Source organism: Bufo bufo, chromosome 3, assembly GCF_905171765.1.
Source record: "Bufo bufo chromosome 3, aBufBuf1.1, whole genome shotgun sequence".
NCBI lineage: Eukaryota > Metazoa > Chordata > Amphibia > Anura > Bufonidae > Bufo > Bufo bufo.
In genome coordinates, this window is record NC_053391.1 from 174,227,185 (window position 1) to 174,245,527 (window position 18,343).

The following is an 18,343-nucleotide window of genomic DNA, read 5'->3' on the forward strand; positions in this document are numbered from 1 at the left end:
TAATTAAATTAAAACCAGAATAAATTATCGTAAATAATTAAATAATTATAAATACTTCTCCAATAAATTATTAATTCAATAACCCATAAGCATAATCAATTAATTAGAACTACATCCACCCAGCTACCCTGAGTGATTCTGCCCCACTAACTCAGCAAAGCGACAAAACCTTTTTTTTTTTTTAAAGGGGGAGGAGGGCGGGGGCGATGCTCCTCTTCACTCTTCAGACTGGCCACGAACCACCGGAGCAGCTGCAATATAAAGGGGACAAGATTCCCGCCGCAATCACCAGAATTCTCCCCCAGCAACCGCTCTCCACCAATCAGCTTCCAGGATTCTTCAGCCAGCCAACATCCCAGAACAGGAAAAAACCGGTTACCTCAGAACACCTTTACAGGTACCCTAAAACAAAAGAGCGGGAAAAGAGAGAGAAGGGGGGGGGGGAGGCACTACCTATATATATATATATATATATATATATATATATATATATATATACACATATACCTACTCATATAAACACATACAAACGTACCTATATATACCTAGCCTACCTATATAACTGAGGTGCCTGTGCCCCCCAAGCTAAATGCTCTGGGGGGCTTATTCATTCATTTCAATGGGTCCGCAAAAAATGCGGACAGCACACCGTGTGCTATCTACATCCGCATGTCCGCTCCGTAGCTCCGTACATAAGATATAGCATGTCCTATTCTTGCCTGTTTTGCGGGCAAGGATAGGCATTGTTACAATGGATCTGCAAAAAAAAAACAGATGCAACACGGATGTCACACAGACGTCACCCGCAAAGTACATACGGTCGTGTGAATGGACTGTGTCTACATTATTTAATTCATTAGCTGGCTCACTTTGTTCCACAATAGGTCTAATGGTTCATGCACACAAGCCTATGTATTTTGCAAAAAATGCACTTCTCTGTCCACAGTCCTGCCAGATCCTAAGTGGCTTTGTCCTCGGACTGCTGCTGCCAATCACTGGCCTCAGCAGTCACATATCCTAGAATGGCGTGTCACTAGCAGGACAGGGGTCGGAAGCACTGTGGACCATGTTATGGGCAGGGGTTAAGTCAGCTTTGAGGCTGGAGAATCCCTTTAATAAATGTGGTATAAAGCATATCCACCATGCAACAGTAAACCTGCCCCTCTTTGTGCCCATTATGTTCGGAGCTGTGCCAATAGTAGTGCTTAGGACTAGTGTTGAGCGAACTTGTGTTTTAAGTTCGGCGTCTAAAGTTCGGGTTATCGAAGAATCGCGTTATGGATTCTAAATTCCGTTATGGTCCGTGGTAGTGGAATCCATACGCGATTCTTCGATCACCCGAACCCGAACTTTAGACGCCGAACTTAAAACACAAGTTCGCTCAACACTACTTAGGACATTTACCTTGGTACCCGAATTTCACCCTGAGTTGGATGGAGTCTTCAAAGCCCTACAGAACCCAGCGTCCCAACTCCGTGCTGTGTGCATAGTGGCATCTAGGATCCATGAAAAAAATCATTAAAGAAAATTACATATGACATAAAAAAAAGACATAGAAAATGATGCCACCAAACAGCGGTCTAAGGAATGTAATACTGCACTGTATACTGTTAACCATTGAATGTCCAGGTGAAGAGCAGCAGGCTCTCCCAGGGATAATCGGTGAGTGATTGCTGGCCAGGAGGGGGAAGGGAGGCAGCTCCTGCAGGCCGTGCATTGTGGTGTCCAATCCCAGACCTGTGCCAGCACAACAGGAAAGAGCTGATCGCTCCCGCAAGTTCCTGCTGCTCTGAGTCACCTCTCCGGTGATCGCTGGGAGGGGACACAATGAGGAAATTGTCATCGGTGGGGACCTGGGGAAGGTGAGCGAGCACCGATCTCTGCAACAGGTGGACGCCGGCTGGAGAGTGATCCCGGATCTGGAGATCTGGCCTGAGACTGATACTGGAGGAGGAGGAGAAGGAGGAGGAGGAGGACATGTGTTACCTGCTCACCATGTTTGATCCTGAGGAGGGAGGGGAATGGCCATTGTGCTGGGAGCACTAGCAGGGCCCGCTCCAGGCATTACTACCATATACTTCTCTGCTGGAGGGCTGACTCTGATATGTAGCTGAGGACACCCTGCAGGAGCTGCCACTTGTGAGGACTACAGAACATGGAGAACCTGGAGAGCAGAGCTGGGCATGAGAGGTTCCTGCCCGATGACATGAGAGCTCACCCTGGCATGGTGGACCATGGGCAGACCATGATGATGGAGAGGAAACTGGTGGAAGGTTACAGGCTTGTGGATGTGTTTCTTACTGGAGGAGCTCCTTGGGGATTTACCTTGAAAGGTGGTAAAGAACATGGAGAACTTCTTATCATTACTAAGGTAAGGGAACTTTTGTGGTAACTTTATGTAGAGTTATGGCGTGGAGAAGAAGTTTTACAGTCTGCATCCTGTAGTCTGCTGTGTCGTTCTATACTATAAAAGTACCGAAACATAATGGGTCCGTCAAATGGACCATAAGGCTAGGTCTACACGACGACGTGTCACGCGACACACAGGGCACAACTACAGTGCAACATGTGTCGCGCGGCATTTTGTCGCACGACAATTTTTATAATGACAGTCTATGGTGTCGCACTGCGACATGCTGCGACGCGACAGTCGCAGAAAAATCCATCTTGAATGGGGTTTTTGCGACACCATAGAGTATCATTATAAAAATTGTCTCGCGACAAATGTCGTTGTGTAGACCTAGCCTAATAGTCCATCACATTGTAGTAGATCCTGGAAGGGCTCATTCACGTGACAGTATTTTCGGTCCATGTCCATTTTTGCGGGGCCGCAGAGCGGACATACAGATGCAGGCAGCACACGGTGGGCTGTATGTATCTTTTGCGTGAATTGGAGTGAATGGGTGCGCATCCAACCCGCAAAAAATGCGGATCGGATGCAGACACAAAATACGCTTGTGTTCATGAGCTCTAAGGCTTTCACTTCACAATATTTGCATATGTTGGAGGTGTATATCAGGAGAAGTTGCTGGAGTATACCTCCGAGGTATGTCGCTGTATAGCCGTGAAGTGTTGTCAAAACATCTGCTATTGGTCAGAACATCAATGAAGGTATTTTTTTGCGCTGTCCACTGTATTGCGGAGCGCGATCTGCTGCACTTTCCTAGACAGTAAAAAACGTATGTCAGCAAGTCTTTTGACCTCTGTCGGGTCAATAGAGGCCAGTTGCTAATTTGACATATTCACCAGGAGCTTTCCTGGTGTGTAGGCCAAACATGGCCTAAGATTGAAGCATGACAATAGTGTGAATAGAGCCTTGTCCATCACACAGGAGGCCATGTATCTATGAAATGTTAAACGTATGATCGCCCTGTTTATTACTGAACAGCGCGATACCAAACTTCAGAAAGTTACATAGATGTTACATAGATGTTACTTGTATATCAGGTAGACCTGAGGTAGTCACCTCTCATCCTAGCGATTTCATACCACATGATGGATTCCTCAAGTGTTAAAGTGAAGGTGTTAGGCTGGGTCTACACTACGACATTTGTCGCGTGACAATTTTTATTGTCGTCATGTAGACCTAGCCTAATCATGCCGAGAGTCTCTGTGGCAGTGTCCTGCACCTTGTATATCCTCAGTAGTGTATAGCACATGGAGGACAGGGTTACACAGGACACATATGTATAACCACACATACACCAAGGAGAGCTGTTATGTCAGGCATACCACAGGCTCCTGAGTCCTGACCACCTCATATCTCCAGAAGAGTGGACTCAAGTACTGACAATTTGTTGCTTCCAAGTTTTAATGTGCTATAACTTTATATCCTCTATAATATGTAAGAATGCACCTCGACGAAATTGAAAATGTTGACTTTTTTAGCTGTAAGTTCTTGATATGTTGTGAGTGTGGCGGCAGTTGCGCTTTGTGCATTAGGGCACATGCACACGACCATTGCGTTCCGCATTTTACAGAATGTCTGGACCATAGTAAAACAGTCCTATCCTTGTCTGTAATGCGGGCAAGAATAGGACTTGTTCTATGTGTTTGAGGATGCCACGGAACGGACATACTGATGTGGACAGCACACGGTGTGCTCTCCCCGTAGAACTGAATTGGTCCGCTTCCAACCCGCAAAAAATGCGAATTGGATGCAGTCAAAAAATACGTTAGTGTGCATGAGCCCTTAACCAGAATATAGACAAGTTTTGACAGGAGAACATCTAGTGCAGATGAGAACGATGACAGCGCGGCTTCCTGTGTGATACACCGCACATCTGAGACACACCTGGCCCATATCTGTACCGTATTTGTATAGAGTGGTATACATACTGTATATTACATGTAGCTGGGGCTGACTTGCTGTTGTGCGATTATTTTACAGCTGTGATTTGGCGGTAAAAACACAGAAAAGTGGCAAGAGAGTCACTGGAGTGAGACTGGGGCTACATGGTCATCTTGGCCATGGGGGGAGATTTATGAAAATGGGTGTAAAGGTAAGCTGGCCATAGCAACCAATCAGATTCCACTTTTCATTTTTGACAGCTCCTTTGGAAAATGAAAGATGGAATCTGATTGGTTGCTATGGGCAACTAAGCCAGTTTTCCTTTAAACCAGTTTTGATAAATCTCTCCCAAGAACGCTGTGTAGAAGCGGAGCCGTAGAAATGAATGTGGTCGCAACATGACTCTCAAGCTACTGTGACCCCAGAATCTCAAAAGCATTCAACCCTGCTTGATTTTTTTCATGGTTGTAGCAAGTTGCGAGCTTCCCCATTTTATTTCTGTGGCTGCACTGCCATACAGCGATCCTGGGTCCCACAATGGGTGTCAGACCTACGATCACTGTGCAGCCCCACCTGTGACTTCCAACCGGCGACACGAAAGCCATCAAGTCTAGATTTTTTGTTAGATCACAGTTGCATCGCATGATGATACCATTGACATTCATTAGATCCAATGTCGTACAACTTTCATGTCACCATGTAGCCACAGCAAATATTTGTGCCACTTGCTGTTGTTCGGCAGGGGAACAGCCTGCCGTATGCGTACTAACGCTAGCCAATGTGTGCCGCCGGACGACTATTTCAGAGCTGTGATTGGCCTGTAAAGACACAGAAATGTCGCAGAGAAGTCACAGGCAAGTTCCATGTGGCACGCGACTTTCATTGTGGTCTGTTATGGCAAAGTCATGTGCTACTTGAGACAGAAAATCTAACGGCGTTGGATTTCTTGTCATCGTTGTGTCGTAGTCGCACGGTGACACCACAAACAACCATTAGACACAACGTTGTGTGAGTTTCGTGTTGTGAAGCCCCAGCCTGAAAGCCTGTTTTCTCTTAAATAGTTTAATGATGTCTTCCAGTGTCTGATCTGAGGTATTCCCAGACATAATTGTCACTTTCCACCGTTTCCCATCTTTGTCGCTATCTTCCCAGGCTTGTAGAGTCAGAGAGGACTCTCTTCAGGTTTATATTACTTCAAAAGCTTAGTGTAGTCTAACAAGTGACATGTATGACAGGAAATAATTAGAGGGGTGGATAAAACTATCCAGGTGTAATGATACGTTAGTGAGGCCGCCAGCCCTACACCCTTCCTCAGCTCAGTGTCCATGAACAGACATTGCGTGTTGGTATTATTTTCTTTTTAGGAGGTTCTGTGGCTGATAGGAACTATTGCTGTCTCTTCTGTCAGAGGACATGCCTTCTATAGCCCTAGCTGTCAAGGGCCTGTTATGATAGTGGTTATGTCATGGTCACTGCTGCACATCCATTTGTCTGACAGGGTAGACTTCTGATGAGTCACACACCACCTAAGCTCATCTTATACAACATGGACATCAGACAGCTATTCCCCATCCCCCAACTCCACCATAAAGATGCCTCTGGTGCCGCATGTCTCAAGACAACAATAGGATTCAGTGGGCTGAAATCTGTCCATTCAGGGCTGGACTGGCCATAGATCCTACAGTGAAATTTCCTGGTTGGCCGATGCCCAGAAGACCACCTGAGCCCTCCTCATGGCCACTTTCCAGGTACATAACATTCTGATGCCCTCAGCATTAAATAATGCCAGTCTGAGCATCAGGTACTTATACACGTGGTTGGCATTCAGGTACCCTGCTGCATTCAACTGTATTACTGTCCTCACTATGGTGATAGGGCAGTATTATATGGTGATAGGGCAGTATTATACTATGGTATTTTGTGCGGCACTACGATATTGCTGGTCCCACCTACTTCTGTTGTCCAGCTTTATGTCGATTTGGACTCGCCTACAACATTGGGCCACTTTTAGTTTTTTTTCCAAGGCCACTTTAAGTTCTCAGTCCGCCCCTGTGTCCAATACCTGAATTTGGCCCTAATTATCCCTAACAATGGCCTGCATCTTACCGTAGGCATACGATTGGCAACGGGATCCCTTTGACCCAGGTTCAGATACTTTGTTTTACAAAAAATTATTCTCGGGAATGATAAGTCATCGATATCTGATAGGTGGGCGTTCAGGGTATTGATAGACTATTCAAAGAATAGGCCTTCAAAATCAGATTGTTAGGGTCTGACTCCCAGCACCCCTGGCGATCAACTGTTTGAAGGGGCTGCGCATCTGCTGCATCCTGTTCATTGTTTACATTGGACTGTCTACAGGCACATTGTCTACTTTGTAGCAGTAGTGCTGGATATTGCAGCTTTGTCCCACTCCAGTGAACAGGACGAAGCTGTAATACCCTGTACTCTGGTAGATGGGCTGAGGTAAACAACGAACAGACCGCTGAGCTTGCCCAAGGGCCATGGCCTTATTGAACAGCTGATAGATGGTTGTGCCAAGGGTCAGATCACCACCAATGTGATATTGAAGGCCTATCCTGAGCCTGGAAAACCCCATGAACATAATCTTGTAAAACAACTGTCATTGTAAATTTGTGACATAGTGGTCATCTTCTGCTACATCATGGCATGCAGCACTGACAATATAGCTTTTTATTTTTTTCCCAGTTTTTAGGGTCCATTCACACGTCCGTAGAATGGGTCCACGTCCGTAGAATGGGTCCGCACCCGTTCCGCAAATTACGGAACGGGTGCGGACCCATTCATTCTCTATGGGGCAGGAATGGATGCGGACAGCACATGTCCTATTCTTGTCCGTTCTATGGGGGTGCCGGCCGGGTGTATTGCGGATCCGCAATACACTACGGACGTGTGAATGGACCCTTAGGCCCCTTTCACACGGGCGAGTATTCCACGCGGATGCGATGCGTGAGGTGAACGCATTGCACCCGCACTGAATACCGACCCATTCATTTCTATGGGGCTGTGCACATGAGCGGTGATTTTCACGCATCACTTGTGCGTTGCGTGAAAATCGCAGCATGCTCTATATTCTGCGTTTTTCACGCAACGCAGGCCCCATAGAAGTGAATGGGGTTGCGTGAAAATCGCAAGCGTCCGCAAGAAGGTGTGGATGCAGTGCGATTTTCACGCACGGTTGCTAGGAGACGATCGGGATGGAGACCCGATCATTATAATTTTCCCTTATAACATGGTTATAAGGGAAAATAATAGCATTCTAAATACAGAATGCATAGTAAAACAGCGCTGGAGGGGATAAAAAAAATAATAATAATAATTTAACTCACCTTTAGTCCACTTGATCGCGTAGCCCGTCATCTCCTTCTGTCTCCTTTGTTGAATAGGACCTGTGGTGAGCATTAATTACAGGAACAGATCCTTTGATGACGTCACTCCTGTCATCACATGGTACGTCACATGATCTTTTACCATGGTGATGGATCATGTGATGACCGGAGTGACGTCATCAAAGGTCCTGTTCCTGTAATTAATGCTCACCACAGGTCCTGTTCAGCAAAGGAGACAGACGAGAAGCCGGGCTACGCGATCAAGTGGACTAAGGTGAGTTAAATTATTTTTAATTTTTTTTTAACCCCTCCAGCGCTGTTTTACTATGCATTTTGTATATTTAGAATGCTATTATTTTCCCTTATAACCATGTTATAAGGGAAAATAATACAATCTACAGAACACCGATCCCAAGCCCGAACTTCTGTGAAGAAGTTCGGGTTTGGGTACCAAACATGCGCGATTTTTCTCATGCGAGTGCAAAACGCATTACAATGTTTTGCACTCGCGCGGAAAAATCACGGGTGTTCCCGCAACGCACCCGCACATTTTCCCGCAACGCCCGTGTGAACCCAGCCTAAAGGTAGTGATTTGTAAAGTGGCAGGACTATGTTCTCATCACGAGCATCTAAGCCCCTTTTGATGCACCCCGTAATATTATTGGGCTTGGCAGCAGCTGCCTGACACTGGTTGCTACAGTAAAGTTTGCTGTCCACAAAAATTCCTAAGGTCCTTTCTATGTCTTTTTGACAGCATCTGCAACAGAGGCCACAAACGAAGCCTCCAACGCAGATGTGAACAAGTGTGGGCCTACGTTAATGTATTTGAAATACTGTGACTTTTGTACTCCTCCTGGGGTAAAAATACTCCTTAAAAATGGTAAGAGGAGTATTTTTACTCTTCTGGAAAAAAGATAGTGTGACCTCTGATTGGGAGTCTTATGTTTATGGCGAGCCCACACATACTTTGGCCTACAGCTATTCCTTCTGACCTCCTTCCCAATAAACATGCTTGTTTATCTCAGTAGGGTTTGTTCCAGTGATTTGCATTATGGGAAGTGTCGTTTTTGTAGTAGGCTCTGTGTTTTATTCTAATCCGATCACATTATAGGAACTCGGCTATTAGCGGATTGTTCCAATACAATACCATATCTCCTATCCACAGGATAGGGGATAAATGTCTAATAGTTTGGGGGGGTTCTGACTACTGAGACAACGTGCCAATTACTAGAATGGGGGCCTGTGTTCCCCTTTTGAATTGAGTGACAGACACACAAGTGTGCTCCTGCTCTATTCACCTGTATGGGACTGGCAGAGATAGCGGACTACAACACTCGGCTATCTCTGGCACACCCATAGGAGTTGAATGGAGCAGCAGCGAGCATGTGTGTCCACTGCTTCATTCAAATGGGGAAAAGCAGGCCCCCATTCTAGTGATCGGCAGGTGGCCCCAGTGGTCAAACCCCCCCAACAGTCAGATAAATTGTTGTAATGGGAGAACCCATTTAAGAATATGTCTGTCTACAAGTTTGTTGACTGTTTCCGTTAGCAACCTGCAAGCTTGTGTAAATCTATATATAAACTATTTTTGTAGCAGCTTTAATACTTTTTCCCTGCATTTTGTGTGAAGAAGCATGTTTTCATTAGTTTGATCCCACAGAGTTTTGCCATTTTTAGCATTTTTGGCGAGCTCTGTCTGCAGTGAAAACCTCAAACTAGTGTATTTTAGAGTTGTGCCCATATTACTGGGTCATGCGTATATTGCTAACTAAACTTTGTGGGTCTGCGGTTTACATGTAGAAATAGGGAAGGCATGTTTATTTTACAACCACGAGACAAGCCGATAAAGCAATGCGACGGTCTATTCACTGTGCTTAGGTATGTGAGGGTTTGTCTTTGGCTCCTCAGCCTTGAATTCTGAAAAGGATCCTTTCACGTACGTTGTTGTCAATGCTGCCGTAACGGAGAATCTGTGGAAAACTACCAGGCACTTTGCTTTATTGTTCTTGTGTTGTTGCTGGGAAACTCTAGGATAAAGTACTGGAGCGCGCCTGACGTGAATCCTAATTGTGCTAGTAAGATCACTGATTCTCTCATTGAAACTTTTATGTTTCATTTATGGTAACCTATAGCATGTACATTTCATCACTTCAATCAATATCCTATATTAGCATGTGATATTCTGCATAATCAATTTATGAAATGAATAATGGATAATAAAGTAAGCAATAATGCTGATCAGAATGCATCCAGGACAACAAGGGCAGTGGGCACCTTGCAGATGACACTAAGGCCTTGCGCCAGTTTTCCACCAGCATGTTCAGTCCAGGAAACATGGTCTATGTGATGGCTTTGTTCCCCAGACCGAACACTGCTCTTCTGGCTGGACCTCTTAAAAGAAGACGATGCTGAGAGTTCCTGCCTGGCTGAGGCTCTACTGTACTGACCAAAAACCATGAGTACAGAAGAGTCCTGGTCAAACAGGAACTCACAGCATCATAAATCATTATGATGCTGTGAGTGCAGGTAGAGGAGCCTTGTTTGGTCCGGGAAATGTAGCCATCACATGGAGAGTGCTTCTCGGGCTGAACGCACATGTGTGAAATTGGCCTTGTTCACATTTTAGTGGATTTTGTACATGTGCTGCCCATGTTCTCTGTGGACAGTACAGACATCCATTGAATTCCAGTGGTTTATTGAGACGTCTGTTTTTTTTGTTGTAGACAGAAGGATGCACTTCTTTGGTCAATTTACTGGACCTAACATGGGCACTAAAATCGGTATGTCCACAAAAAACCATGGACAGCACACTGATGCCATATCTGCTTGGTCTGTTTTTCACGGGCCACTACTAGGAAATGCATAGGAAATGCTCTTTTTGGCTTAGAAGTTCACGTGAAAAATGGACAACACCCTGCTTATCACCGTTTTTATAGTATAAGTAAAGCCTCATGCAGACGTCCGTGGAACACGGTCCGTGAGATACCGGACTGGCATTGCAGGAGCGCACGGCGTCATAGCAACCAATGACGCCGTGCGCTCCTGCAATACCAGTCTGGTATCTCACGGACCGTGTTCCATGGACGTCTGCATGAGGCTTAACAGGGGAGAACATAGATAATCTCTCCTATCACATCTAGAACACACTGCCTATCACTGCTCTTAGTATAAGGACAGGAGAAGTGAGAACTGATTATCTGTCACCAATAGAGCATTCTGCTTCTCACTGTTTATAGTATAAGGACAGGAGAGAACACAGGAGAGGTGGGGACTGATTATCTATCATCAGTAGCACACCCTGCTTATCACTGTTTATAGTATAAGGACAGGAGAGGACATAGGAGAAGTGAGAACTGATTATCTGTCCCCTCTAGAACCCCCTGCTTATCACTGTTTATAGTATAAGGACAGGAGAGGACATAGGAGAAGTTAGAACTGATTATCTGTCCCCTCTAGAACCCCCTGCTTATCACTGTTTATAGTATAAGGACAGGAGAGGACATAGGAGAAGTGAGAACTGATTATCTGTCCCCTCTAGAACCCCCTGCTTATCACTGTTTATAGTATAAGGACAGGAGAGGACATAGGAGAAGTGAGAACTGATTATCTGTCCCCTCTAGAACCCCCTGCTTATCACTGTTTATAGTATAAGGACAGGAGAGGACATAGGAGAAGTGAGAACTGATTATCTGTCCCCTCTAGAACCCCCTGCTTATCACTGTTTATAGTATAAGGACAGGAGAGGACATAGGAGAAGTGAGAACTGATTATCTGTCCCCTCTAGAACCCCCTGCTTATCACTGTTTATAGTATAAGGACAGGAGAGAACACAGGAGAGGTAAGAACTGATTTTCAGCACTAGAACACTCTACTTAAGGGCTCATGCACACGGCCGTTGCCCGGCCGTATTGCGGCCCGCATGCAGCGGGTCTGCAATACACGGGCACTGGCCGAGTGCACCCCGCATCACGGATGCAAATCCATTCACTTGAGAAAAATGTTGCTTGCAGTGGTTTTTGTCTGGCTGACTTATGGCCAAAGGGGTCCGGCAGGCAGCAGTGTCCAGCAATGACTGATCTGGAGAACTCCAGAAGACTGTTCTCTGGCGAAACAGCCTTCCAGAGAACTCTGCCGCAAATGTGAAACTAGCCTGTATTAGACCAGCAGATGAGACTGTCAATTGTCGGGAAGGAAGGGGTCCTTTCCGACAATCGCCTGCTCGTCAGTGGAGGAGGCCACTGTTATTACATGCAGCAATCTCCTCCACAGTATTTGGAGGAGCGATCGGTAATGCCATCGCTTGTCCCCATACAGAATCATTATTCGCCAGCAGTAGACCATGATTAGACGGCACAATCTATCACCGGCGAACGATTATTTTGTAGTCCGCTTAAAAATTGCGATTGCCTGTTCTTTGGGTAATCGGCGGTACTTTTACACAGCATGATCATGGCCAACGTGTGTTCCTATGAACCTAGCATTCATATCTGCAGGTCTTCGTCAGGGAGCTGGAAAGGTTGCCTTTCCCCTTCAGATGACATGAGCACTTAGCTGAGCGGGCCTGTGTATATTTTATGTTTGCCCTTTGTGGAGGGTTTTGTGTGTCAGGCTGCAGATAAAGCACACACTTGTGTTTGAACGTTCAGATACTCGATACTTTCTTCAGCCGAGTCCTCAAAGCTTTTCTTTATACATAAGATATATTTACTTGTTTTTCTTTAAGAAATGTGAGATTTAGTACAGGAATGTTAAATAGCTGCTTCAATTTCCCATGGGCTCTGCTGTACCAGTAGGCACTGGGTTTGGGATCTTTAGTATTCCATTTTTTTCCCTGAAGGTTAAAAGGTTTTCTCTGCACGTACAACACGTTGTTGGAGTCTGTTCCTCGGTGAATTTATTTACACAGCTTAGATGACAACCTCTGCTAACAATGGACTGTTTCATGCCTATTAAAAGGGATGTCTCACCAAGACAGTTCCTTTAAAAATATGTTCTGTATTGTGAGTACTATTTTTGATCTGTTTATAAAATATTATAGAAATTAAGTGTTACAAAAAATAAAAAATTTGTCGGCCCAGTGATTGGCTATTTGCTGTGGATTTGGGTGCAGCCACACTGTTTAGGGTAGGCTCTCGCACAGTTTTTTTTAGAGGAGGTTTTGAGGCAGCTTTTCCTTACAGGTTTTTCAGCCAGAGACAGAAATGGGTCCAACAAGAATCTTTCGTCCTATAAGACCCACTTTTTTCCCCCCAAGAGTGGAGGAAAAGTGTCAGTGCAGCTTATAGAACGAATACTAATGGAAGCGCTCATTAGTACAGTAGGACCAGGGAGTGGTGAATACATCACTTCTTGTGCTGGCTCTCTACTCACTGATCCTTGGTCTTCATCTGCCGTAACAGCACGCTGTGACCTGTGCACAGTGCGAGGACGTAGGCACGCTCTGTGACCTCACGGTGTGTGACGTTGGGTCACGGCACAGCAGGAAGAGCGTTGCATCTTAGGAGCGGCGGTGGCGGCAGCAGTGTCTGGACCAGGAGAGGTGAGTTGATTTATTTTTTATTTGTCTGATCTGAGGTTTTATTAACATTGAGGGTCTGAGCTGAGGTCTGATTAATATTGGGGGGCTGATCTAAGGTCTGATGAATAATTTTTTTTTTCTTAAGTGTGTCTTATAGGGCAAAATACGGTCTGTACTTCCTTTATATTTCTGATTCCTCCCAAAACTAGTGATGGCTTTGGCTGAAAAACCTGAAGGAAAATCTGACTCAAAACCTCCTCCAGAACACTCAGTGTGAACCTACTCTAAGTCAGTCTGCATTAACTGCAGTGCAGCTATTAACAATGCAAACCAACTTAATAGTTTGATCTTCATTAGTTCAAATAGAGCACACTGTGCCTGTACAGCCACGCGGTGCAGTCGCGTCACAGCCGTGTCATGACCGCGTTATGTGGTCGTGGCCTCCTTCTCCATGAAACCTTCAATCATAACTCCTGAACCTGCTGTTTGGCCAAACATTTCACCTGAATGTGCTACAACAAAGCCACTTCTGGTGATCCAAGCGGTCATATGGAAAGGGTTTAGGTAAAGTGGTTGTTCTAGTGAGACAACGCTTTTAGGTAGCACAACATTGGAAAACAACCTTGTCAGAGTCCAGTTGCTGTGGATTGCCACTGTGTTTGATTGAGGCATTACCTGGAATTTCCTAATAAAATCCTCGCAAATTAAATAATACCAGCCAAACCAAGGAAACCCATCTGTACATAGCAGTTTAAGGGTTCTTTCCACTCATCAGTATAGAGCAGGGTACTTGTTGGCTGAATAAAATGCCTAAGACTCATCTAAGTTCAGAGTGTGCCCATCATAGGTGCACATGGTCAAGATGGGCACCTTGGCATCATAAAGATGTCTTTCAGTCAAATAAGACATTGGGGGTCATTTACTAAAGACTGGTGCTTCCCATATGGGTCTTAGTCCCTACAAATAAACAGATTTCCAGCACGAAGGAAATACAATCTTGCACACGGTGCAGTGAAAAAGGTCCCTCCATGTCCCTGGTCAGACCGACATGTTTCGAGCCAGCCGCCGCTTAGTCATGATCTGTATGGGTCTGGACACACATATGGGATCCCACCTCCAATCAGGGGGAAGAAGGGGAAGAGGGAAGGGGGGGGGGTGGGAAACGGTGTGCAGGTGACCGGAGGCGGGGTCGCAGATGGAAATCAAGCCCGGGCAGCAGCCTGCTCTCAACATAGTCAAATATACAAAGTGAAAAAACCCAACATAAATGAATGCAAAAAAAGATTTTTTAAATTATAAGTTTTTTCATATATAATAGTTGTTCCAGGGTGTCATGCAGAAGATATCTGCACGTTCATATAGATGACGGTCATAAATGAGACCTAAACATAAGAGAAAAATAAATAAAAACGCGCAATCTGCATGAGACCCTAGATAGTACCAGTTATAAAAACGCAGCAAGGGGAATAACATACACTGCTCAAAAAAATAAAGGGAACACAAAAATAACACATCCTAGATCTGAGTTAATTAAATATTCTTCTGAAATACTTTGTTCTTTACATAGTTGAATGTGCTGACAACAAAATCACACAAAAATAAAAAAATGGAAATCAAATTTTTCAACCCATGGAGGTCTGGATTTGGAGTCACACTCAAAATTAAAGTGGAAAACCACACTACAGGCTGATCCAACTTTGATGTAATGTCCTTAAAACAAGTCAAAATGAGGCTCAGTAGTGTGTGTGGCCTCCACGTGCCTGTATGACCTCCCTACAACGCCTGTGCATGCTCCTGATGAGGTGGCGGACAGTCTCCTGAGGGATCTCCTCCCAGACCTGGACTAAAGCATCTGCCTATCCTGGACAGTCTGTTGGTGGATAGAGCGAGACATGATGTCCCAGATGTGCTCAATTGGATTCAGGTCTAGGGAACGGTCGAGCCAGTCCATAGCATCAATGCCTTCGTCTTGCAGGAACTGCTGACACACTCCAGCCACATGAGGTCTAGCATTGTCTTGCATTAGGAGGAACCCAGGGCCAACCGCACCAGCATATGGTCTCACAAGGGGTCTGAGGATCTCATCTCGGTACCTAATGGCAGTGAGGCTACCTCTGGCGAGCACATGGAGGGCTGTGCGGCCCTCCAAAGAAATGCCACCCCACACCATTACTGACCCAATGCCAAACCGGTCATGCTGGAGGATGTTGCAGGCAGCAGAACGTCTGTCACATGTGCTCAGTGTGAACCTGCTTTCATCTGTGAAGAGCACAGGGTGCCAGTGGCGAATTTGCCAATCTTGGTGTTCTCTGGCAAATGCCAAACGTCCTGCACGGTGTTGGGCTGTAAGCACAACCCCCACCTGTGGATGTCGGGCCCTCATATCACCCTCATGGAGTCTGTTTCTGACCGTTTGAGCAGACACATGCACATTTGTGGCCTGCTGGAGGTCATTTTGCAGGGCTCTGGCAGTGCTCCTCCTGTTCCTCCTTGCACAAAGGCGGAGGTAGCGGTCCTGCTGCTGGGTTGTTGCCCTCCTACGGCCGCCTCCACGTCTCCTGATGTACTGGCCTGTCTCCTGGTAGCGCCTCCATGCTCTGGACACTACGCTGACAGACACAGCAAACCTTCTTGCCACAGCTCGCATTGATGTGCCATCCTGGATAAGCTGCACTACCTGAGCCACTTATGTGGGTTGTAGACTCCGTCTCATGCTACCACTAGAGTGAAAGCACCGCCAGCATTCAAAAGTGACTAAAACATCAGCCAGGAAGCATAGGAACTGAGAAGTGGTCTGTGGTCATCACCTGCAGAACCACTCCTTTATTGGGGGTGTCTTGCTAATTGACTATAATTTCCACCTGTTGTCTATCCCATTTGCACAACAGCATGTGAAATTGATTGTCACTCAGTGTTGCTTCCTAAGTGGACAGTTTGATTTCACAGAAGTGTGATTGACTTGGAGTTACATTGTGTTGTTTAAGTGTTCCCTTTATTTTTTTGAGCAGTGTACATAACATTATCCATTGTTTAGTAGAAAAAACCCCTTTGTATACAAATCGGCAAGATGTTAAAAGAGAAAAGTTGTCTTCTTTCTTTCTTTCTTTCTTTCTTTCTTTCTTTCTTTCTTTCTTTCTTTCTTTCTTTCTTTCTTTCTTTCTTTCTTTCTTTCTTTCTTTCTTTCTTTCTTTCCTTCTTTCTTTCTTTCTTTCTTTCTTTCTTTCTTTCTTTCTTTCTTTTTCTTTCTTTCATTCTTTTTCTCTTTCTCTTTCTCTCTCTTTTATATATGGCATATAGGAAATGTAAATAAACAATTAAATCAGAATAAGCCTAGTAAAAATGCATTAACTCTTCTTTTTTTTAAATTTTTTTTATTGAGCCCATTGGGACTTCTGGTATTCAAACGAAAAATCCAATAGGCCTCTCTCAGGAGTATTTTCTTTTTTATATTGCCTCCTCTGATGGGTATAGCAACCTTCTCAAAGGCAAATGCGTTCAGATAGTCAGTCTTAGGGCTCTTTCACACTTGCGTTCTTGTCTTCCGGCATAGAGTTCCGTCGTCGGGGCTCTATGCCGGAAGAATCCTGATCAGTTTTATCCTAATGCATTCTGAATAGAGAGAAATCCGTTCAGGATGCATCAGGATGTCTTCAGTTCCGGAACGGAACGTTTTTTGGCCGGAGAAAATACCGCAGCATGCTGCGCTTTTTGCTCCGGCCAAAAATCCAGAAGACTTGCCGCAAGGCCGGATCCGGAATTAATGCCCATTGAAAGGCATTGATCCGGATCCGGCCTTAAGCTAAACGTCGTTTCGGCGCATTGCCGGATCCGACGTTTAGCTTTTTCAGAGTGGTTACCATGGCTGCCGGGACGCTAAAGTCCTGGCAGCCATGGTAAAGTGTAGCGGGGGAGCAGCATACTTACCGTCCGTGCGGCTCCCGGGGCGCTCCAGAGTGACGTCAGGGCGCCCCAAGCGCATGGATCACGTGATCACATGGATCACGTCATCCATGCGCATGGGGCGCTCTGATGTCATTCTGGAGCGCCCCGGGAGCCGCACAGACTGTAAGTATACTGCTCCCCCGCTCCCCGCTCCTACTATGGCAACCAGGACTTTATAGCGTCCTGGCTGCCATAGTAACACTGAACGCATTTTGAAGACGGCTCCGTCTTCAAATGCTTTCAGTACACTTGCGATTTTCCGGATCCGGCGTGTAATTCCGGCAAGTGGAGTACACGCCGGATCCGGACAATGCAAGTGTGAAAGAGGCCTCAGGCTACTTTCACACTGGCGTTTCTGGGTCCGCTTGTGAGATCTGTTTCTAGGCTCTCACAAGTGGCCCAAAACGGATCAGTTTAGCCCCAATGCATTCTGAATGGATGCGGCTCCGTTGCGCCTCCATTCCGCTCTGGAGGCGGACACCAAAACGCTGCTAACAGTGTTTTGATGTCCGCCTGACGATGCGGAGCCAAACAGATCCGTCCTGACTTACAATGTAAGTCAATGGGGACGGATCCGTTTTCACTGGCACAATATGGTGCAATTGAAAACGGATCCGCCTCCCATTGACTTACAGTGTAAGTCAAAATGGATCCGTTTGCATGATCATGAACAAAAAAAAGATTTTTTTTTTAATTTTTAATTTATTTTTTGTTCATGGTAATGTAAACGGATCCGTTCTGAACGGATACAAGCGTTTGCATTATAGGTGCGGATCGTCTGTGCAGATACCAGACGGATCCGCACCTAACGCAGGTGTAAAAGTAGCCTTACGGTCATGGCACTGCCTGCGTCCTCCGAATCTTCTCCTTGCTCACAGTTAGATTGCCGTAATCTCGCGATGCAAGAGCTCGCGCATTCGCAATGCCGGTATAGTGTTCCTTCCCTGTGCTGGCATCAGCCTCAGGGAAGGAACTGCGCATCGCGAGATTACGGCGATCTAACTGTGAGCCAGGAGGAGATTGGGAGGACATAGGCGGTGCTGGGTTCCTTCACAGGGGGGCGTGGCTGGGCTCCAAGAAAGTTAGTACAGCCATTTGGGCACCTTACAAGACTCATTTACATATCTATAAAATCATTTTTTTAAACACCATGAAAGCACACAGCCCTATAGGACAGGTATATTGCGGACATGCTAGCGGCGATCTAGCCGTGCATGTCCGCAGCTCTATAAGCTAAAATGA

General features: G+C 45.6%; 1 protein-coding gene across 2 annotated transcripts in view; it reads left to right on the forward strand.

The window, feature by feature from the left end:
- The first annotated feature begins 1,713 nt into the window (after positions 1-1,713).
- The window catches only part of SHROOM2 (shroom family member 2), a 187,723-nt gene continuing 171,093 nt past the window's right edge, over positions 1,714-18,343 (forward strand). For both annotated transcript variants that reach the window (XM_040423762.1, XM_040423763.1), the window contains exon 1: positions 1,714-2,371. In XM_040423762.1, the coding sequence (XP_040279696.1) occupies positions 2,156-2,371 (216 nt within the window). In that variant the 5' untranslated portion in view covers positions 1,714-2,155. The remainder of the gene's footprint in view (positions 2,372-18,343) is intronic.